The sequence below is a fragment of the Podarcis tiliguerta genome (assembly GCF_965153285.1).
Source record: "Podarcis tiliguerta genome assembly, chromosome: 9".
In the NCBI taxonomy this organism is placed as follows: Eukaryota; Metazoa; Chordata; class Lepidosauria; order Squamata; family Lacertidae; genus Podarcis; species Podarcis tiliguerta.
Window position 1 is genome coordinate 23,394,109 of NC_139542.1, and position 22,578 is coordinate 23,416,686.

The window sequence follows — 22,578 nt, forward strand, 5'->3', positions numbered from 1 at the left end:
TGAACTCTGCAGCAGGCCGCTGCAAGTCGCCATCGTCACCCAGCTTTTTGCGGCAATCTTTGCGCTGGGGTCTTGGGCAGAGAGAGAGAGATATAGATGGGTTGGGGTGGAGCGCAGCGGAGAGATAAGGCTGGACGGTCAAAGCCAGGGAAGCCCTTTCCCCGGTGACGCAGCGCCTCGGGGGAGTTCTGTCCGGAGCTGGGCGTTCTGATTGCGCCTCCTCTGCCCCGCGGGCGGCCAACCAGAGGCGGAGGAGGAGGCGGCGCCGCGAGGAGGATGTAGCGGGATCCGCGGAGGGAGACTCCAGGGGGCCGCAGAGCGCGCGCAAGGGAGGTTCCGCGTTGCGCACGGCTTCTGTCCGGCGAGCCCGCCCTGATGGAGGATCCCGTTAGCTCGGCGCTGCTGGCGGCCGCCGGGCTGCTGCTGGCGCTGTGGTGGCTGCTGGGCCGCCGCCGCCGGCCGCTGCAGGGGCTCCCGCCGGGTCCCAAGCCGTGGCCTTTGGTGGGCAACTTCGCCTTCGCCTTGCTGCCCAACCCGCTGGTGCGCAAGCGGCTTCTGAACATGGACCGGCAGAAGCAGCTCCCCAAAGGCGAAGGCGGCGCCGGGAGGGAGCAGCAACCGCTGCAGCAGAACCCCCCGCACCTGCTACTCACCGCCCTGGCCAAGATCTACGGTAGCATCTTCAGCCTCTTCGTGGGCAGCCGGCCGCTTATCATGCTCAGCGACTTCGAGGCCGTGCGGGACGCCCTGGTCAACCAGGCCGAGGTCTTCAGCGACCGGCCCAGCATACCCATAGTGGCCCTCCTCTCCAAGAGGAAAGGTAAGGCAAAAAGGGGGCGGCGTGGGGAAGGGGTCAGATCCGCAAAGGGGCACTTCGGCCGCCTTTCCCCAGGGTCGTGGGTTTGGGGCCCGCGTCAGGCAAAAGAGGCCTGCATTGCAGGGGGTGGGGACCCTTGCCGTCCCTTCTAACTCCCCAATTCTCTGATTCTGTGACTCCTGGCAGCTGCATACATTGGCCCGTGAAGCAGGATGCCAGCGGCAGGGTGAGTGTGGCACCTGTGGCTGGGGCATATAACTTGAATAATAATAAGCACCCAAGAAGGAAGCCCTATTAGGATTATTGAGTGGCAGGTCCAGCTGCAGGGCTCCCTTGGAGTGCCAGGAGGGAGTGAAATACGACTTTGATTGAGGGGCTTGATGAGAATATTGCTTAGGATTAACAGAGTGCTTTGCTTATATTGCCATAAGCCAGATGTTCTTGGGCTTCAACTCCCATCACTCACTGCTGGGAGCTGTGTTCTATAACATCTGGAGGGCACCAGGTTGGCAAAGGCTACTTGAAGCTGTGCATCTAAGCTCCTTGAACATGGTGGGACATATTTCCTAATATTTCCACTGTCCTGCATGTAATCCTTCCAACAGCTCTGTAAGGTAGGCTAACATTATTGTTGGAGTGTGTTATGTGGTTTGCCTAAGACTGTTGCGAGGAAAACCAGCAGACTTTTAAGACTGGATTACCACAGTGTGCTCTATGTTGGGCTTCTGTCACTTGATCCAGAAGCTGAAGTTAGTGCAGGATGCGGCAGCCCGATTGCTGACAGGAGTGAGACCTTGTGAGCACATAGCACCTGCACTCAGAGATCTGCACTAGTTGCCGGTATATAAGAATGTTGGAATTGTGTTAATTACTTTGCAGTTATTCAGGGGGCTGTAGAGTTCTAAAGTGGAAGAGACCAAGGAAGCGTCTGTGGATGTACATAAAATATTCAGCAAAATACAGATCCTATAGATCTGATTTTACTCTGGCCATCTGTTGGCGATGCTCATATAAGTGGGAATTGCCAATCTCACTGGCATCAATCCCTGTAGCACTGGGGTTGCAAACCTTTCTTGGGCCCGTGAGCCCATTTGCAAACTGTCACGGGCATCCCACACAAAAAACACACAACCAAGCATGCACTGTATCCTATTCTGTTGGTAGTGAATCCAAGAATTGTAGAGTTAGAAAGGGTCCAACCCCTTGCAATACAGGAATCTCAGCATGCAGTTCCTCATCCAGTTTGAAACCTTACCGGATCCTGCTTAGCTTTGCAAATGTGCTAGCAGTTTTATTGTGGCAGCAATAAAGTTTAACAGGAGATAGCTGAGTACTTAACTTCTCAGATAGTTGGCAGTCCTTTAGTAAGAGTAAGATAAGTTACTTCATAGAGGCCTCTGGTGATGCTGCAGGCTGCATCTTTTCTGCATTAACACATGTAGCTGTTTCCAGCATTTCTTTGCCAGCGACACCTGTGTGTTGAAAGCTGCAGACTGTTGTAGCTGATTGCATATGCAGATTTCCCATTGCCTTTCAGGTTTCCCATATAACCTGCTGCAAAGGGAAACCACAGGCACCTGTTGTTGAATACTGCGGTATAATATGACAGTGGTGAGAGAGATACGCTTGTGAGTTCTATCCCTATTCAGGATTCTTCTTTCTAACAAAGGAACTTTGCCATGTGATGCTGTGTTTGTTTTTGCAGCTTCCCTGTCAGTCTAAAATAGTTGGAGAGGAGCACCAGATAACTAGGCAATCTCCCAGTTCTGACCAAACAATTCACTTGGACTTGTAAGAAGAGCTGCGGATAAATGTAGTTTCCAAATACACTAACAGGGATTATTGTACAGTCAGCAAACACACACATACACCCCCGCCGTATAGTCAGGAGTTGCAATTTCGACAGTCTTTGGAAGTTCCCTGCCAAAGTTTCTAGCAGGATGAAAGTAGAGTTTGAAAATATTGAGGCAGTTCTTCAAACGGCTCAGATAAAGAGACAGCTTGCTCCTTGTCTGCATTCTGTTCCTTTATCCCTTGCTTGCCTTCTGTTGCCCATTTTCATAGTTTCTCTGCTAATTTTGCAAAACAATAAACAAACATAAACTCCCCCATAAGTTCCAGATTAATATTGTGCAACTCTTTTGTATAATCGTACATGTCCGAATTTGGTTCTCCTGGGCAAAGAATACCTGTCTTCTGAAACATAGTCAATTCTTGGTTGTGCAAGTCCAAAAAGCAGCAGCTCTGCCTTCTCAGGTAGCCCAACATCTAGCCTGTTAAGCACCATAGCAGCTTTCAGAGATTTGTGCAAGGAATAAAGGAATTTAGAGTAGCTCTCAGTAGCTACTTCAAAAAACAATGCTGCAAAGCTAACATGACTAGAAGCGTTTGCCTTTTAACATGGGACCCATTCCTCTTGTCACCGAGACATTTATACTAAGGAAGTTTTACACTTAGAGGTTTTTGCGCAGAGGTTGGATCATGGATGCTTTTTAGCTGAGATTCCTAAATTGTAGGGCGTTGGAATAGATGACCTTGGGAGCCCCCCTTCCGACTCTACGATTCTATGAAATTGCATAAAAACTGTGGAAGGCAGTGGAAGACAGGAGTGCCTGGCGTGCTCTGGTCCATGGGGTCACGAAGAGTCAGACACAACTAAACGACTAAACAACAACAACGTTGCTTTGAAGTAAGCAGAATGTGATTCCAGCATGTGTCTTAAATTAAGGGCCTTATCTAATTAAAAGGCCCCCTTCTCCCATTGCCACCCTGCTCCCTACTGATTGGAGGGATGGTATCGGGAAGGGCTCTGAGGAAGGCAGGTTGATGTGGCAGATGGTATTCCTTCAAAAGTCCAGGTCTCAAGCTGTATACAGCTTTGTACTAGGGTTTGTTAAAATGCGTATATTAGTGAAGATAACATACAGAAGTGAATTATATTTTGTGTATATTAAGCAAAGTTGCATATAAACATAGGTATAACAGGAGAAATTTGTGCTAAAATGCTGGTGTATTTTCATGGGGGCTTTTTAAAAATAAAAAATTGCAAACGGATGTGGAGAACTGAATTGAACACTGGAAAAATGTGAAACTGGGAGAAGCTGAAATTGGCAGATTCACCCATACCTAATCATAAGTGATACCTCTTCAGCAGCTTACTGATAAAAGGGTTGGTGTGGTGTAATGGGATCCCTTGAGGCATTTTCAGCTGGAGCAACCAAATTCATACCCTTGCTTGGTCTCAAAGCCAATTGAGCAAGTTGATATCTTGGCAACAGTGCAACTACAGTTTCATCACAAGTATAAATGCCCTTGGGTATACAGTAGATGTGAAGATATGGTACCCTGATAACTTGTTATCAAGACTGTGTGTAAATAATACTATTATGCAAGTTTGGACTTGAACATTGGAGCCAGAGTGTCCAACGTTCATGTGTATTCATGCACACACTACCAAGAGCTTTAGGGTCTTTTGCTAGAGCTAAGGTGTGTGTTTGCCATGAATATCTGTTTACCCTTCACTTTATGCCCACAATAAGTTCTTGCATAAAATAAATAAAGATTTATTTTATGGTTTATTACATGAAATGAAAGGGACGGAATATATAAATGCTGCTTGAGACAGAAAAATTGCAATTTTAGCAGGCAGCAAATCCTACAGTTCAATCACATCTGGATCGAAAGAGTGAAAGAACCTCAAAACCTAAGTGAGCGTGGCAATTTTGCTGCAGAACCCATGCTACTAGTAAGGCAAGAAATGGAAGGGGATACCAGTCCTTTAATAAAGCATAGCGTCAGGCTGGTCCTTGAGAGCATAGAGTGAAAAGGGGTCCATGTTGGAGCTTTGAGAACTAACCAACCATTGAAAATCTAGGGCTTAAGTACTATTTTCAGTCAAGGTATTCTAATGGAGAAGGGAAGGAGGTCTTTGAGATGAGCAGTTTTTATTATTCCAATAACTCTGGTAGTTCTGTTGCCTCTTCCTGTAATTTTCTATTTTCCATTTTGTATTTTTTTCTGCTTAATTGAATATAATCCTAGTGAGCAATGACTAAACTGGTTATCCTTGTTTGTTTCTTGTCTTACTGTTATCTTCTTATTGCCTAGGTGGGAACCATTCTTTAATTGGAGTTGTTTAAATTTTGCTGGTAACTAGGTGCAATTATCATCATCAACATGTAGTTCTCTTTACACAAAGTATTAGAATCACATAATCATCGAGTTGGAAGGTACCCAGACCATCATCTTGTCCATCCTCCTGCTGCACATTGGGGAAAAGATTTCTGTATTGCAGAGGGTTGGACTAGATGACCCTCGTGGTTTCATCCAACTCTGCAATTCTACGATGCTATGATTCAATGAACTTTTCCATAAACCACTCTGAGGTTTTGGGGTTTTTTTATAACCAAGCGGTGTGTAAATATTATGAAATATGAAATAAGTAAAAATAAAGGACCCCTGGATGGTTAAGTCCAGTCAAAGGCAACTATGGACTTGCAGCACTCATCTCGCTTTCAGGCTGAGGGAGCTGGTGTTTGTCCACAGACAGCTTTCCGAGTCATGTGGTCAGCATGACTAAAATGGTTCTGGCACAACGGGACACCATGACAAGTGCCAGAGTGCATAGAAATGCCATTTACCTTTCCTATTTATCTACTTGCACTGGCATGCTTTTGAACTGCTAGGTTGGGAGAAGCTGGGACAGAGCAACAGGAGCTCACCCTGTCCAGCGAGGCTGAGTAGTTTAGACCACAGCACCACCCGTGTCCCATGAAATGAAATGAAAACTGGGGAGAACCCAGGATTTCCTGTAGTTCAAAGTTTCAAGGTATCTTACAAACAAAACTGAAAACTCTGTTCTCGATTTCAATGGTTTACCCCTTTCTTTTCCTCCAGGTGTGGTTTTTGCCCCTTACGGCCCAGTGTGGAAGAAACAGAGGAAGTTCTCCCATTCAACCCTCCGTCACTTTGGACTAGGAAAGCACAGCTTGGAGCCTAAAATAATCGAAGAATTCAAGTATGTGAAAGCAGAGATCCTGAAGCACGGGGACGAGAAGTTCAACCCCTTCCCCATAATTGGCAACGCCGTGTCAAACGTCATCTGCTCTATGGCCCTTGGCAGGCGCTTTGACTACGACGACGCCAGCCTCAAGACCATGCTGAAGCTCATGTCTCGTGGTCTGGAGCTAAGCCTGAACAGCCACATGATTCTGGTCAACATCTGCCCTTGGCTCTACTACCTCCCAATCTATCCTTTCCGAGTGCTTAGGCAGATTGAGCTGGATATCACGGCCTTCCTGAAGACTATTATCGCACAGCACCGGGAAAGCCTCGATAGCCAGAATCCCCGAGACTTCATCGACATGTACCTCCTTCACGCAGATGAGGAAAGGAAGATAGACAGCGAGAGCAGCTTCACTGAAGACTACCTGTTTTTTATTATTGCGGACCTTTTCATCGCAGGCACAGACACCACATCCAATACCCTTCTCTGGAGTCTGCTTTACATGTCGCTTCACCCACAGGAACAAAGTAAATGTCATCCTTTCTCCGGTGGCTGATTCTTAATTGGGTTTGCTCTTATTATGCAAGCTATCCATTTTGGGGGAGGTTTTCCACAGCATTGTTGGGAAGAACTGGGTGTATAATACAGTGGTACCTCAGGTTAAGTACTTAATTCGTTCCGGAGATCTGTACTTAACCTGAATCTGTACTTAACCTGAAGCACCACTTTAGCTAATGGGGCCTCCTGCTGCCGCTGCGCTGCCGGAGCATGATTTCTGTTCTCATCCTGAAGCAAAGTTCTTAGCCTGAAGCGCTATTTCTGGGTTAGCGGAGTCTGTAACTTGAAGCGTATGTAACCTGAGGTACCACTGTATGGCCATAGCTGCACCCTTCTGATCAAATCTTGCATGGAAAACAATCACCCGCAACACAACAGGGAACACAGTACTAGGGTGCTGACAGGCTATCCATGGGTACTAGTCAAAATGACTCTCTAGGCACACACACACCAACACACAGGGCTGCCACCCCTGTTGCTCACTGCTTGCCAACCACACCTCCTCACCACCCCCCTTGCTAACTCTCTTCCCTCACACCTGGGTGACCAACCCCCCCCTTGCTTTAGACTTTGCCCACGTCCCCTCATAGCTTGCCCCAATCCTCGCTCCCTTTTAAAGGAGGGTGGGAGGCGTTTCAGAGAGTGGTCCAGCAACTGTGTTTAATATAGGGCACCTCCCCCCGTCCTTCAAACAGCTTGCCTTGGCCAGTGGCCACCTGTGCTGCTCGCTTGCCTGCCTGCTATTCTCTCATGCTACAGTGTAAAGACAGCTTTCCATTTTTATCTATCTATCTATGAGGCAGTATATACCTCTGAATTGTAGTAGCTGATGGAGGGAGCAGTTGTTCTCAGGTCTTCCTTTGGGGCTTGTTGCCAAAGGCATCTGGTTGGCCATGTCAGGAGTTCAGCCTACACTCGAGTAGGACCCCGGCAGAGACACATGCCCGACTGGCATGTTCTCTCCCTCCTGGTCGATTGTTCCAGAGCTTCGTAAGCTTTCTTCAGTCCAAACATCACAGCCACCGATGCCAACTGACACCGGCACATTTAGAGATCCGCAGAGTTTGCGCATCATGCGTGTGACAGACCTCAACAACTCAGCATTTTGACTAATCTACTTTATCTACATATAAACACACGCGGAGCACTGCAACATAGCTCCCTCTCTCTTCAGCATCAGACAGCAAAGAGAAAAAGAACAAAGGGCAATAGTCCCACTTCATGGAACACAGTAACACAAACATCCTGTCTCCGTCACTTCCCACTCTGTGGAGTCAAAACATATACCGTCATGTGAAAGACAAAAATCCCATCACTGCATTCATAGATCAAGAATTCTAACAGGCCATTGGGTGAATAGGGTCCCGAGCTAAATGAGGCTCTGGTTGGATCCAAGTGGGCTCTTATTATGTTCTTATAGGAACCCAAAACAGGGTCACTGAGGAAAAAGCAGATAGCTATGGGCATGCTTTTGTGAATCCTGAGGTATGCAAAGAGACAAAAAGCAAACTTCAAAGTGACAACTCCCCCACCCACTCACACCTAAAGTTCAATGAGTACTGGACATAGAATCATTGAACTGCAGAGTTGGAAGCGACCCCAGTGGTCCTTTAGTTCAACCCATGCAATGCAGGAATTTCAGCCAAAGCATCCATGACAGATGGCCATCCAAACTTGGCTTAAAATCCTCCAAGGAAGGGGAGTCCACCACCTTCCGAGGGAGACCGTCCAGCTCTTCCCACCAGAAAGTTCTTCCTAACATTTAGTTGGAATTTCCTTTCTTGTAACTTGAATCCATTGGTTTGGGTTATACCCTCCAGAGCAGGAGAAAACAAGCTTGCTCCATCCTCCATGTGACAGATATTTGAAGATGGCCATCGTATCTCCTCTCAGTCTCCTTTTTCCCCAGGCTAAACATTCCCAACTCCCTCAACCATTTCTCATAAGGCTTGGTTTCCAGACATGCTCATTGTTTTCCAGGGATAATGGAATTTTGAGTGTCGGTGGAAAAAGAAAAACAGGAAACCAAGGAGGAATAGCAAATTGGATTCCTTGAGACTCCAACGGCTTATAGCAGGGCTGGGAACTTGTTTGGCCTTTGAGGTATTGTTGGACTCTTAACTCCCATCAGCCTCAGCCAGCATGGCCAATGATCAGGGATGATGGGAGTTGTAGCTGCAGGCAGAATTAGTGTTTCTGTGTTTTAATACATTTCTTCTCCTCTGACACAACACTCTCTAACCCACTCCCCAATTCCTGGACAGTTTCAAGTAGATGACTGCAGATGGGCTTCATTTTAATAAGTTATTATACATACAAAGCCAGATTTTCTTATTACTGGGTTTGTATGTCTCATGGGGCAAAGACCTAGAGTATCCTTGGAGTTGGGTTACATTAACTATTATATTAAATAATAGTTGGGTTATATTAAAAGTGTAAAGTTGGTTTTAATGGTTACCTAATGTTTTTTAATATATTCCAGCTTTTATTCATTCTCTTTCCACCCCATAGCCATTTCGATTTCTAAATCACATAGCTGTGATGAGCAGCTAAAATCAGTCAATTTTACTGCTTGGCGTACATTTAATGCTTTCTGTTTCCCAAAAGTTGATTCTCTTAGTTTCTTCCAGAAAACAGACAGCTGCGTTTTGAATGTTTGTTAGATGCGTAGTGGCATGAATGTCAAAAGATGATGGTGTGATGGCAGTCTGTGGTACACAAAGCTCTCTGAAAGGTGTTAACATGACCTTCACTGTAAAGACCTTTTCTAATCTTATCTAATTCACATGGAGTTCCATTTATTGTACCGTGGCTAAAGTCGCTTCCAGACAATCTGTTTATTGAGCACCCACCCTGTTTAGTGTGGGCAAAGTTTGGGGGGATGTTAGGTGACATTGGCTACTTATTGAACATTGTTTTGCTCTACATGCAGAATAGCTGACCTCATGTCAAGCAATTTCCACCCCATACTTTCCAGTGCATTTCCCCATCACTTTCCTTATTGCAAACAGCCTGATTGTATGTGTGCAAGAGCCCAGCAAACTTTTACTGCACAACCTGAATTTGCTAGTATTATATGATTAAATCCCACCTGAAAATAGCAAAAATCTGGAAGTGCCCTTAAGTCAAGTATTTTTAGGGTCACAGCAGTAATACTTCTGATTGTAGACACTGGAGGGCAGTGTTTGACATGCAGTTGGTGTTTAATTTGTTAAAAGAGAGAGGTCTCAGTGTAATCTCTCTCTTCTTCTTTTTGCAGCCTTGCTCGCTAATCCCAGAAGTGCATGATGCCATCATAGAAACCTAATGTAAAGTAAATAAATTGCATAAAGCCCATTTAGCTAGGGTTGCCTAATTTGAAGACCAAAAAGGAGGCGACTCTCATTTTAAATACCCCTACTATATGTAGGCTATAGAAGCTGTGATATATTGCTGAGAGGGGCAGGAGAAGAGAAGAGGAAAGCCTTCATCCACCAGCTATGTCTATGTCTCATCCAGAAAGTATAGCCAGAGACATTTTGGCAAACTTAACAAAATCCACCTGGACAGAAATTTTACCCCTGAAAAAGAGGATGTGTCCTGGAAAAAGAGGACACGTGGCAAGCCTAATTTCGCCATTTAGTCCCAGTGCTCATCTTACTGTCTCTTGTTTTGCACAGAAAAGGTCCAGGAAGAAATTGATTTGGTCATTGGGCGCAATAGGCCTCCTACCCTTGCGGACAAGGCACGTATGCCCTTCACAGAAGCAACCATCATGGAAGTTCAAAGGATGACGGTGGTTGTACCTCTTTCAATTCCTCGAATGGCCTCAGAAACTACAGGTAAGCGTTTTTGATAGGCTGCTGCTCTCACGTTTTGGTACGAGTTCATTTAGCCAAAAGCTGATTTTCACATTGGAGAGAAACAAGGAAGGCTGAAATTTGAACAAGCTTTCTTTATACTAGGTCTATCCTGTTAGGTCTTTTGGTCTATCCTAGATTGGCAGAAGCTTTCCAGGGTTGCCAAGGACAGGAGAGTCTGGAGTTTTACAGGCAAATTGCCCATTATCACATATTTATCTGCTTTATACTAGCCCGGACTTTGAAAATCATCTAATCTTCCTTGCTGTATTATACTGTATTGTTTAATTAGTGTTTTTATGGAGCAGTCAAGTAATTTCGTTGTCCCCGAAGGGGGCAATGACAATAAAGATATTATTATTATTATTATTATTATTATTAAGCAATACCAGAGCTGAAGTGAGAATGGACTGTGGTCAGGTGTAAGAGAGCCAGTGTGGTGTAGTGGTTAAGAGCGGTAGACTCGGAATCTGGTGAACGGGGTTCGCGTCTCTGCTCCTCCACATGCAGCTGCTGGGTGACCTTGGGCTAGTCACACTTCTTTGAAGTCTCTCAGCCCCACTCACCTCACAGAGTGTTTGTTGTGGGGGAGGAAGGGAAAGGAGATTGTTAGCTGCTTTGAGACTCCTTCGGGTAGTGATAAAGCGGGATATCAAATCCAAACTCTTCTTAAGTGCTTGAACTGTTGTGCACCTCCAGGCATTGCACATGTAGTAGATACTTCATTAATGAGCTGCTTTTGCAACTAGTCAAGTCACCCAGGGCTGATTTTCAGCTGCTGTAAACTGCAGCTTGGACTTTGCAGTGTTGCCTCACGGAGTGTGCTCCTCCTTTAGGTCAGATGGTATCTGTTAGCAGCTGACAAACTTAAAGCAAGCAACCCCTGTGTTTACAAAGTGCTCTGATAACAAAGGGTCTGTGTTTTTGGTAAGCTTTTTGTTTTCTGTGCCCTTGGTGAGGGTATTATTTGCCCCTTCCCGCTCCTAGAGAAGTCCACAATACCATTTTAATGGCACATAGAAATACAAAAGTGTGCATTCTCTCAGTCACGAAGCAACACTTTCCCACAAACCAACCCAACCCAAACACAAGCATTTTATGTTCCTTTGATTAATATGTCTGTGTGTAAAATCTCTCCATAAGGGTAATGCCATTTATTAATTTGTTTACCTCTCTGGTTGTGTATGTGTTGTTGTTGTTGTTTTAAGTGCTCCAGGGCTACACTATTCCAAAGGGCAGTATAATCATTCCAAACTTGTGGTCTGTGCACCGAGATCCCAACATATGGGAGAATCCGGATGATTTCCACCCAGCAAGGTTTCTGGATGAAAATGGCCAGCTCATCAAAAAAGAAACATTTATTCCTTTTGGAATTGGTAATTCAACTCTGTTTGGTGTGTGTAGGGAGGGATGGGGGTGCAGATTGTGGGGACACCATCTCTTGATAGTAGGACATCTTTAAAGCACTGTACATTAAGTATTGTATGTTCAGCATTTGTGAAGGCCAGGAAAATGCTTGCTGGTCTCTCTCCTATTTATTTTTACTTTATTTTATTAGGGTTTATATACTGCCCTTCATCATAAGATCTCAGAGCCGTTCACAATCTATTATAGTCCATTACAGGGGAGGACAGTCTTCGGGTTTGTTTTACTAAAACTCCAAGGTTTAAAGTGGTTCAAACATTAAAGAACCTCTGAGCACATTCTAATGCTAGGAATTTGCTTTCAGTACCAGAACTGAATGGAGCTCATAGTCATTCCTTCTGCCCATCTCTGGTCTATTAAGTTATATTTAGCTGTCTTATATGGGACAGGATCCAGCAAAACCTGTCAGATAGTGAATAAAGAGGATTATTTTATACCATTTCTTTTCTTTTTTTTTTTTTAATATAATTTTTATTCAGTTTACAAGAAAGACAAATTAATACAATTCAAACAATTTATAAAACCATTCTCTCATTTTTTGACTTCCCTCAACTTGACTGATACTCCTTCCCTTCTCAATTTTCCACACATTTCTTAGTTCTTATCTACTTCTTAAATTAAATCTGCTTTCAATCCATAATTTTAACTTTCTTTTTTACAAAGCTTCGCTAAACGTTACAAGCGTTATTTGTTTTTCACCTAAATTATGCATATATTCTGAAAATTTTTCCCATTCTTCAATAAATCTCTGATCTCGTCGATTCCTAATTCTTCCTGTCATTCTATCCAGTTCTGCAAAGTCCATCATTTTCATTCTCCATTCTTCCAGTGTTGGTAGTTCTTCTTGTTTCCATTTCTGGGCTAACAATATTCTCGCTGCTGTTACTGCGTACAAAAATAATTTCCTGTCTTTCTTGTTTATCTCATTTCTCACAATACCTAGCAGGAATGCTTCTGGCTTCTTAACAAATGTATACTTAAACATTTTCTTCAATTCATTATATATCATTTCCCAATAATTTTTAATTTTCTTACATTCCCACCACATATGATAAAATGTACCTTCTTTATCTTTACATTTCCAACATTTGTTACATCCCTTGTACATCTTAGCTAGTTTCACTGGTGTTAAGTACCACCGATACATCATTTTCATCACATTTTCTTTTATAGTTGTACAAGCAGTAAATCTTAATCCTTCTCTCCACAATTTCTCCCAATCCTCCATATATATGTTATATCCAAAGTCTTTCGCCCAGTCAATCATAACTGATTTTATCTCTTCATCTTTTGTGTGCCATTCTAACAATATGTTGTACATTTTAGCCAGAATTTTATAGTCACTGTTTATTATTTCTTTCTGGAATTTCGACTCTTTCTCCGCAAAACCATTTAACTTAAGCTCTTTTCTAAACATTTCATTAATTTGGTAATAGTGCAGCCAGTCATTCACATATCTTTTCACTTCTTCATATGGCTTCAACGTCCATTTACCGTCTATTTTCCTTATTAGTTCTCGATATGTTACCCATTCCCCACTCATATTCGTCTTTTTCACACATAATACCTCCAATGGTGACAACCACCATGGTGTTTTTGTCTCCAACAGATTTTTATATCTTTCCCAGACTTCTATCAATGAGCCTCTTATGGTGTGGTTTCCAAACCCTCTATGTACTCGCTTTTTATCATACCATAGATACGCATGCCACCCAAATCTATTGTCAAATCCTTCCAAATCCAACAAATCAGTATTTTCCAATTTTATCCATTCCTTTAACCAGCAGAGGCAGGATGCTTCATAGTATAATTTCAGGTCCGGCAGGGCGAAGCCTCCTCTTTCCTTCGCATCAGTCAATATCTTAAACTTTATTCTCGGCTTCTTACCCTGCCATATGAACCTTGAAATTTCTCTTTGCCAATTTTTAAAAATCGCTGCCCCCCTGATTACTGGGATGGTTTGAAACAGAAATAACATCTTTGGTAGCACATTCATTTTAATTATTGCGATTCTACCCCAAAATGAAAATTTCATTCTTCCCCACACCTCTAAATCTTTTTTAATCTTACTCCATGTTGGAATATAGTTATTTTGGTATAAATCTATACCTCTTGGGGTTAACCAAACTCCCAGGTATTTAACTTTCTTAACCACTTCTATTTCTAACTGTTGCTGCACTTCCTCAATGACTTTTAAGTCCATGTTTCTGCACATCATTTTTGTCTTTTTTTTGTTTAGGCGGAAACCCGCCAATTGTCCAAATTGCTCTATTTCCTTCCAAACTTCCCTTGTAGTGTCCGTCGAATTTTCCAGAGTTAAAACCAGGTCATCGGCAAATGCTTTAGTCTTATACTGCTTGCTTCCTAACGTTATCCCTTTTATCTGTTGGTTATTTCTTATCGCTCTTAACAAAACTTCCAGGACCGTGATGAATAACAGTGGTGAAAGCGGACATCCTTGTCTTGTACCCTTCGTTATTTTTATACTTTCTGTCACCACGTTGTTAACTATTAATTTTGCTCTTTGGTCTTTATATATTGACCCTATCCCATTCAATAGGTTTTGTCCAATGTCCATCATTTCAAAGTTTTTTAACATAAATTCCCAAGAAATATTATCGAAGGCTTTTTCCGCATCTACAAATATTAACATTGCTTGCTTGTCAATCCTGTCATTCAAATATTCCAAAATATTAATTATATTCCTAATATTGTCTTTCATTTGTCTGCCAGAAAGAAAGCCTGCTTGGTCTTCATGTATCAACTCCATTAACAATTTTTTCATTCTATTTGCCAATATATTAGCAAATAATTTATAATCATTATTTAAAAGCGAAATCGGCCTGTAATTCTTAACCTGGGTTAAATCTGAATCCTGTTTGGGAATTAAAGTAATATATGCCTCTTTCCAAGTTTCTGGTATCTCATTTCTCAATAATATATCATTCATTACTTGTTTCAGTGGTGAAATTATGATGTCTTTCATTTCTTTATAAAATCTTGCACTGAATCCATCCGGGCCTGGAGTTTTCCCACTTTTTAAGTCTTTAATTGCTTTTTCAATTTCCTCTTGTTCAATCATCTCATTTAGTTTGCTTTTCTCTTTTGTCGGAATTTTCTGCACCCCTTTCTCGTTCAAATATTCCTCTATTTTCTTAAGGTTGTATTTCTCCTTTTTATATAATTGTCTATAAAAGTCTACAAATCCTTTCCTTATTCCCTTCGGATCATCTATTTCTTTGTCATCAACCACAATCTTATGTACCATGTTCTGTTCTTTCCTTTTCTTAATTTGCCATGCCAACAGTTTCCCTGACTTATTTGCGTGTTCAAAATTCCTTTGTCTCATCATTTTGATGTTCCATTCCACTTCCTTATTTATTATCATAGAGAATTGCGTTTGTAAAGTTTTTATATTCATTTTCAACTTTTTATCATTTGGTTTGTCTATTAATTTTTTCTCAATCTCCATAATTTGCATTAAAATTTCTTTCTTCCCTTTCTCTCTCTGTTTATTTTTGATTGCATTTTGTTGTATAAAGAAACCTCTCATAACTGCTTTTCCAGCGTCCCACACTATATTGTTTTTGGTTCCCTTATTCATGTTGTTAATAAAATAGTCGCTCATCTGCTTTTTCGCATTCTCTACTATTTTTTGGTCATCAAAAAGACTTTCATTTATTCTCCAACGAAAGGATTTTTCTTCAAATCCTTTTAGAGTACATTTTATTGGGTTATGATCCGAAAGGACTTTGGGTTGGATTTCAATCTTTAAAATTCTTGATATTAAATCATTTGTTATCCAGATTTGATCTATTCTTGACATTGATTGATTTGCTTCTGAGTGATATGTGAACTGTTTTTCCAATGGGTGTTTTAGTCTCCAGATATCTATTAAATTACAGTTCTCTACCATTGAAAAAAAAGTCTTTGGTAATTTCCCTTCCTTTACTTTCCCTGATACTCTCATTCTGTCCATTTCCATCGAAACCACTGCATTCATATCTCCCATTATTATAATTTTTTGATCCATGTATTCAAATAGTTTCTCCTCTAGATTCCTAAAAAAGTCTATTTTGTTTTCATTGGGTGCATACACTCCGACAATTATTATTTTCTCACCTTGCCATTTGACCTGTACTGCCACAATTCTACCTTCTTCATCTTTAAATATTTGTTGGGCTTCTATTTTATTTTTTATGTAAAGGACCACTCCTCTTTTTTTGACTTTGTCTGATGAGATAAATTCATTCCCTAATTTTTTATTTATTAAAATTTTTCTGTGTCTTCTCATTACATGTGTCTCTTGCAAACAAATAATGTCCAGATTTTGCTTTTTCAAATATTGCTGAATTTTATTCCGTTTTTTTTTATCGTTAATCCCATGAATATTCCATGTCCATAATTTTAACGCCATGCTGATTTTTACTTTATTTATTTAATAATCAATTTTAATTTGTTTTTCTTTCTTCGTCCTCTTCTTCTTCCTCCTCTTTCTCTTCCTCCGAGTCTTGGGTAACTTCTCCCTCTGCTCCTGCCCCCAGTGGTGTGGTCTCTTCACTTCCCAGTTCTTTATATCTTCTCATAAATTTATCCAATTCATCTGGTCTTGTTATTCTATGTCTCTTCCCCTTGTATGCAAAGGAGAGCCCTTCTGGGAATTCCCATCTGAATTCAACTTTGTTCTTCCTGAGAGCCTGCACCAAATTCTGATATTGGTTGCGTTTTTTCAGCAGATGTAGTGGGACATCTTTAAAGATGATTATGTTATTCCCTCCAATGTTTAGTCTTTTCTCTCTGTTTTTTTGTAAAATTAAATTTCTCATCTCTATATCTTTAAATATCACCAAACAGTCTCCTGGGAATTTCTTCGCTTTGTTTGTCCTCACTTTGATTCTGAAAGCATTCTGTACTGTCTTTGCAACTTCTTCTTCTTCCATCTCCATCCAAATTGCAATTTCTTTAATCAGTTTCTCCTTTATTTCTTCCCCTTGTGTCTCTGGAATTAATCTAAATCTTAAATTACTCGATCTCTGCCTCAGTTCATTCATTGAAATAGCATCCTTTAGTTCTTCCTGAGTTTTATTAACTTCTGCCACCTCTGCTCTAATCTTTTCCTCTCCCTTCTTTAATTCCTTGATCTCATTTTTGTTCTTTTTTGCCCCCTCTTCTAAATTTTGTGTCCTTTTTATCATATCTCGTAACTGCGCTTTAATTTCTGTAATAGATTCATCTATTTTTTCCACCGTAACGTCAATTTTTTTGTCCACTTGCTCCAACTTGGATCCAATGTTTTTTTCACTCTTATGTATTTCCGATTTTAACTCTGATTTAAGTTCAATTATCATCTTTAATATTTCTCCTTTTGTGTCAGATTCCTGTCTTGATCCTTTTCTTTCTGCTGGTGTTCCTTCTCCTTTCTTTTGTGTGTGTGCCATTTTCTAAGTTTGTAAATATCCACCAGGGGGCGTTTTGTCGCTGTTCAACCAAATATATATTGTCTTTATTTCTATAATATCCTCCAAAGGGCCAGTAGGGGGTGTTCTAATTTTGCCCAACCAACGTGTTTATCACAAAAATAAATAGATGATATTCTTCCCAATCCTATTTTTATATTTAAATTTTAATTCTTCTTGCCTCTTGGTTGGCCAAATCCAATATTTTTATTCAATATACAGCAGTCTTAAACCCCCTTCCGCCACTTAAATTCACTCCAATTATAATCCAAAAAAGGGGTCGAAAAAAGGAGAACCAAAAAAAGAAAAATACGAAGGCTGTTCCTCAAAATTGTAATCCTTATGGCCCGCAGCTCTCCCACCCTCAAAAATAAGGTCTTCCCAGTTCTCAGAGTCAGAAAGAAAAAAAAGAAAATAAGCAACAAGGGGAGAGACAGAAGTTTACAAAAATCTCCTGTCCCTTTTAGAGGAAGAGACCAACTTCCAAAAGGGGGGGTAAAGGGGGAGAAGAAGAACCCAAGTCCAAAAAGCAAAAATCAATCAGTCCGTAACTTTAAAGTCACACAAGATGGCGACTCCTCACCCTTCACAAAATAAAACAGGGGGGGGCGGTCTTTCTTCTTCTTAAATTAAAATAAAAAGCACAAATTTAGTTCATTTGTCTAGACCAGTATAATCCAATATAGCTCAAAGCTCTGCCAGCTCACATGCAGAAGAAAAAATATCCAAATACCAAGAATGGGTATAAAAATTCAATCCATATAACTTATTGCGCAGTTCTTTTAAAAACGAAAGTAATCTGGCCAGGAATGCTGCGTCACCCAGTTCTTTTCCAAAAACCAAATAAATCCCAAAAATAAAGAGAAAATAGTACCATCAAATTATAGGGAATAAAGCCGGAATGTCTTCTCCCCCCATAAGTCCAAATTTAAAACTTTAACTCCACAGAGGGGCAGATCTTTTTGCTCAAAACACCTCCGTTTGTTTTTTTACTCACAGTTCGGTCTGCTCTGTAAATAGTCCCTGCGTTTTCTCCGGAGCCCAGACAAAGTTGACCTCCTGTTTTTTCCTTTGTCTGTTTCGAATTAGGTCCGAATCCACAAATTTAGTCTTCTTTTGATGATTGCCAATTCGAGTTCTTTGATATGGAAAGCCGCTCGCTTCAGTGGGGAGGCTCGGGGCTTCGCTCCCTGAGGCTGGCAATGGCGTCCCGCTGTCGGCCCTTCTACACCGCCGCTCTCGTCTCCTCTTAAAGAGGGTACTTGGCGGCCGGGAGAATCGCTCCTCTGGCAGCGCTGGGATCCTCGACCACTGAATATCCTTTCAGTGGGTTTTGGGGGGTTACGGCGCCCTTGTAACACCCCCTTTAATGCCTCTTTGGAGCTAATCCCCCTCTCCCGAGGGGAATTCGCCTCCTTCCACCTCGCGATCCGACTGGAAGCCCCTATACCATTTCTTTTCAGGGGTCTTTGTGCTTAATAAATTTGGAACTGCCTTAATGGATTTATAAAAGCCTGGTTATCATAGCGTACGTCCTGGACCTCGTAGCATTTCTTTCTTTCCTTTTTAAAAAATGGATTCCCACAGAGATTATTAATATTTATTTAAACTGTGAAGTTCCCCGCCCCCCTTTCATCTCTCTCACCCACTTTGCTTTCCTTTTCAGGAAAACGTGTGTGCATGGGAGAACAACTTGCCAAGATGGAGTTGTTCTTGATGTTTGTGAGCCTCCTGCAAAATTTCACATTTCAATTTCCCGAAGACATGGAGAAGCCGTCGATGGCAGGAAGATTTGGCCTGACTTTAGCTCCACTTCCATTCAACATCATTGCCTTAAAGAGATGAAGGAACCTCAGACAAGAACACTGCATGAAGTTTGTATTACTCTTACGAAAATTCAGGGCTATATATGAAATGCACTTCAGTAACAAAATCGCCAACCCTGAGCAGGGAGGGGAAACCTGCAGCCCACAGGGTACTCACAGGCTCATAAAGCACTTTCCCCTTAGCCTGTGGGCTCTTCCATTAAATGGGTTGAAACTTTTTGAATGCGGAAAAGGAATAAAAGCTTCTAGTCTTCGAAGTTGCCGGATGGCAAGTGACAACTGGTGCAGAGACTGTTAATGTCAGGCATTGAGTGGCTTTTTACATTAGCTTAGAAATGAAGGAGGAAAAACATAAAAATTCAGTTTTGCATACAACAACAGTGGGTATCTCTCTCTTATACAGGAGTCGTGACATCCTTTAAAAAGGACACATTGAAGAGAGAGGTATAATAAAAACAGGATTTGCTGTGGTTTTTTTTTGCTCCTGTGGGGTGAGTCTGACTTCTATCCGCCTTCACTGTGAAAAGAGCAGCCTTACACACCCCTGATTCAAGTCTTCAGGGTTGCCCTTCCCTCATGTTTCAGACTGATTGACTGCTTTTCTTTCTTTTAACTTTCAAAGCATTGAGTATGCATTCGTTTCCATTAAATGTGCATTTCATCCCCTTTAATACTAAAAACATAGAAGCATTTCTGAAGTGTTGAAAACTCTAGCGGAGGTGGGTTAGTGATGTCACCATTCCAGACAATCAGTGCTGTGCCCAGCTGGTTTCTAAGAACATAAAGAAGAGCCTGCTGGCCCATCTAGTCCAGCATCCTGTTCTCACAGGGGTCAACTAGATGTCTGTGGGAAACCAGCAAGCAGGATTTCAGCAGAAGAAATCTCACCTCTCCTGTGGTTTCCAGCAACTGGTATTCAGAAGCATTGCTGCCTTCAACCATGCAGAATCTCTTTCCTCTTCGTCCAAGGAGGGAGACGATCACTTCCACAGGATGCTCACAGCTCAAATTATATGTACGTCTGTAGGTACACGAGGTTTGTCTCTTGGTACCTCTGTTTATTCCTGCTAATGGGGATATGAAGGCACAAACGGTAATGCATGGATCCACACACAACAGGAACACTTTGTGTGCGTGGTTAGCATGAATTTAGGCAATTGCATCCCTTCACTGTGCTATCTGTGTGCATCTGAAATATGGTAATTTTAAATAAGGGCCATCTAGGAAGATGGCTGGCACATAACAGTTCCCCCAGACACATGCATGTATGATAATAATACATGCATATCCTGGGAGGTAAAGCCATACTGCCAAAGCCTTGGGCTGGCCTTTTTGGCAGAGGATAAGCTGCTTTGATATAATCATGGAGTTCATTTTCAATTCATTACCTTGTAAAGGAAGTAGTGACTTGAGACAAACGGGGTAGGAGCTTATGAATCAACACTGTGCAGGTATGAGCTACAGAAAGCCTGCAGTGCAGAGAAACCTTTAGGAAAGGTGACTCGGACTCCTTGGGCCATTCTTAGTTAACTGGAAACTTCAATGGAAAAACTAAAATTGCACTGCTAATTTTCAGCTGACTACTGTTAAACAGCCTGAGTGTGGCAGGGGCAACATGGCTGGCAATGCAACTGATTCTTTGTATGGCATGTAAGCCCTATTGTAATAAGGCAGCCTTTTTAATGAAGCACTTTATAATTTTGTCAGGATCCAAAGATCTGTATTTCTATATTTTACTAGTTGTTAAGAGCCTCATGAATGATAATATATATTACATGGATTGCCTATATCTTGCTGATGTTTACCTTGCCTGCTTTATTTCTTCCCCTTCCCCCATGAAAAACAAAACAAAACGAATGCCTTGTTTAGAATTTTAGTATGGAATATATACCGTATTTTTTGCTCTATAAGACTCACTTTTTCCCTCCTAAAAAGTAAGGGGAAATGTGTGTGCGTCTTATGGAGTGAATGCAGGCTGTGCAGCTATCACAGAAGCCCGAACAGCAAGAGGGATTGCTGCTTTCACTGCGCAGCGATCTTGCTGTTCTGGCTTCTGAGATTCAGAATATTTTTTTTCTTGTTTTCCTCCTCCAAAAACTAGGTGCGTCTTGTGGTCTGGTGCGTCTTATAGAGCGAAAAATACGGTAATTGCTGTTAGAAACTAGCATTTGAGATCATTGCTGACTATTTTTAAAAGGTGCCTATCTTTCTAAATACAGCCTGAGATGTGTTTCTCAGTATGAATCTTTGTCTAAATAAACCTTTTTATTTTAAAAGCAATACTGTCTGGAAGCCGATTTTGCTTTTTAAACAGATATTTAGAGCATCTGTTGTTACCTGGTTTCTTATTGGTCCCTCAAATAGATAATTTCGAGTGAGTACTGTAAGCTTATGTAGCCGAAACGATACCATCACTGCACATAAGGGGAGTTATCAGAAGGCTCAGAGAAACCCTGAGATTTGCAGATAGACAAAAAACAGAGGGGGGACTCTGTTTTTGAAACTGGTGAGGAGTGAATATGCTTTTTTGCAGGAGGACTGGAATTGGCGATGTGGAAAGGAGGACATGTTAGGGATCTCTTAACAAATAATCCTGTTCCAATGATTCTTTCTAGGAAACCACAAAGTGGTTTACAAAGTGCTGCAAAACAGATATGCCTTCAAATTATTTCTAAACCAACTACATAATTTTAAATATATGCTAACGAGCTGCTGAGCTGGATCAGCTGTTGCTGTAGTGACTGGCTGGAAAAGTTGCACCCTAGCATAGGAACACAGGAAGTTGTCTTGTACCAACTTCTGCTCCATCTAGCTCAGTATTGTCTACACTGGTGGGCAGCAGCTCTCCAGAGGGTCTCTCAACTCTTCTAGGAGATCCTGGGGACTGAAACTGGGACCTTATGCACTCAAAGCAGGTGCTCTACCACTGAGCTGTGACTCTTCCCGTAATTTAGGGTACCTCACATAACAGTAAGTCCCAAAGGTCATAGCACACTTATTTAGCAGCTGGGATCTTGGGGTGAATGGCAGGTAATAAATTGTAATAATAATAGACAACTGGATCATCTGGCAGTGTTTAATGCAAGTGGGCACACACACACAGGGAATGTGTGCGGGGAATAATAATAATAATAATAATGTGTGCTGCCCTGTTTTCAAGTGGAATCCCGTTGGATGTTGTAGGAAACAAGAACGCTGGCCTGGATATAGCTTGGATGTGATCTAGAAAAACACTTTATGTTCTTGCTGCAATTTTTTAATTGCTGTACTTTTAAAAGTGTATAAAATGTTTCAGTTGACTGATGGCTATCTCCTGAACATCTCAGCCTGATTTACTTAGAATCAAAGCAACCTTTGATTGCACTGTAACTTTTAAGTGTGCACTCCTATGATCTGGATGTTAATCCTCTTGCTGGAAATGGCATCCTTGTGCAATATTCATCTTTGAACTGCCCTGGAATTCATCATGTTCTTGTTAATTTTATGCCAATTACAAATAGCGCTGTCCTTTGGCTTATGATGCTGTTATGTATCTCTCCTTCCTTTGAAAGTTCTCTATTCCCACCCCCCAAAAAACCCACTATAACCTTGTAGAGTCGATTCTGCAAAGGTGTAGTTTACAAAAGTTTAGCACAATCTGTAATGCGGGTGA

At 41.8% G+C, this 22,578-nt stretch overlaps 1 protein-coding gene across 2 annotated transcripts; it reads left to right on the forward strand.

Annotated features, from left to right (window-relative positions):
* Positions 1–20,779, forward strand: CYP2U1 (cytochrome P450 family 2 subfamily U member 1). 2 transcript variants are annotated; one of them, XM_083456788.1, is made up of 6 exons: positions 1–820; positions 5,714–6,349; positions 10,040–10,201; positions 11,428–11,595; positions 18,767–18,974; positions 19,330–20,779. In XM_083456788.1, the coding sequence occupies exons 1-5, from the start codon at positions 376–378 to the stop codon at positions 18,943–18,945; spliced, it is 1,590 nt and encodes a 529-aa protein (XP_083312914.1). In that variant the 5' UTR covers positions 1–375; the 3' UTR covers positions 18,946–18,974; positions 19,330–20,779. The 2 variants fall into 2 exon arrangements, with proteins under 2 accessions (XP_083312914.1, XP_083312913.1); XM_083456787.1 differs by having other exon boundaries at positions 18,767–20,779.
* Positions 20,780–22,578: the final 1,799 nt, after the last annotated feature.

What these genes read in the sequence shown, in the direction of transcription:
- CYP2U1 (XM_083456787.1), top strand. Translation starts at nt 376, where the DNA reads ATGGAGGATCCCGTTAGCTCGGCGCTGCTGGCGGCCGCCGGGCTGCTG. An exon ending in CCTCCTCTCCAAGAGGAAAG is followed by an intron (nt 821 to 5,713) that starts GTAAGGCAAAAA and finishes CTTTTCCTCCAG; the next exon opens with GTGTGGTTTTTGCCCCTTAC. An exon ending in ATTTATTCCTTTTGGAATTG is followed by an intron (nt 11,596 to 18,766) that starts GTAATTCAACTC and finishes TTTCCTTTTCAG; the next exon opens with GAAAACGTGTGTGCATGGGA.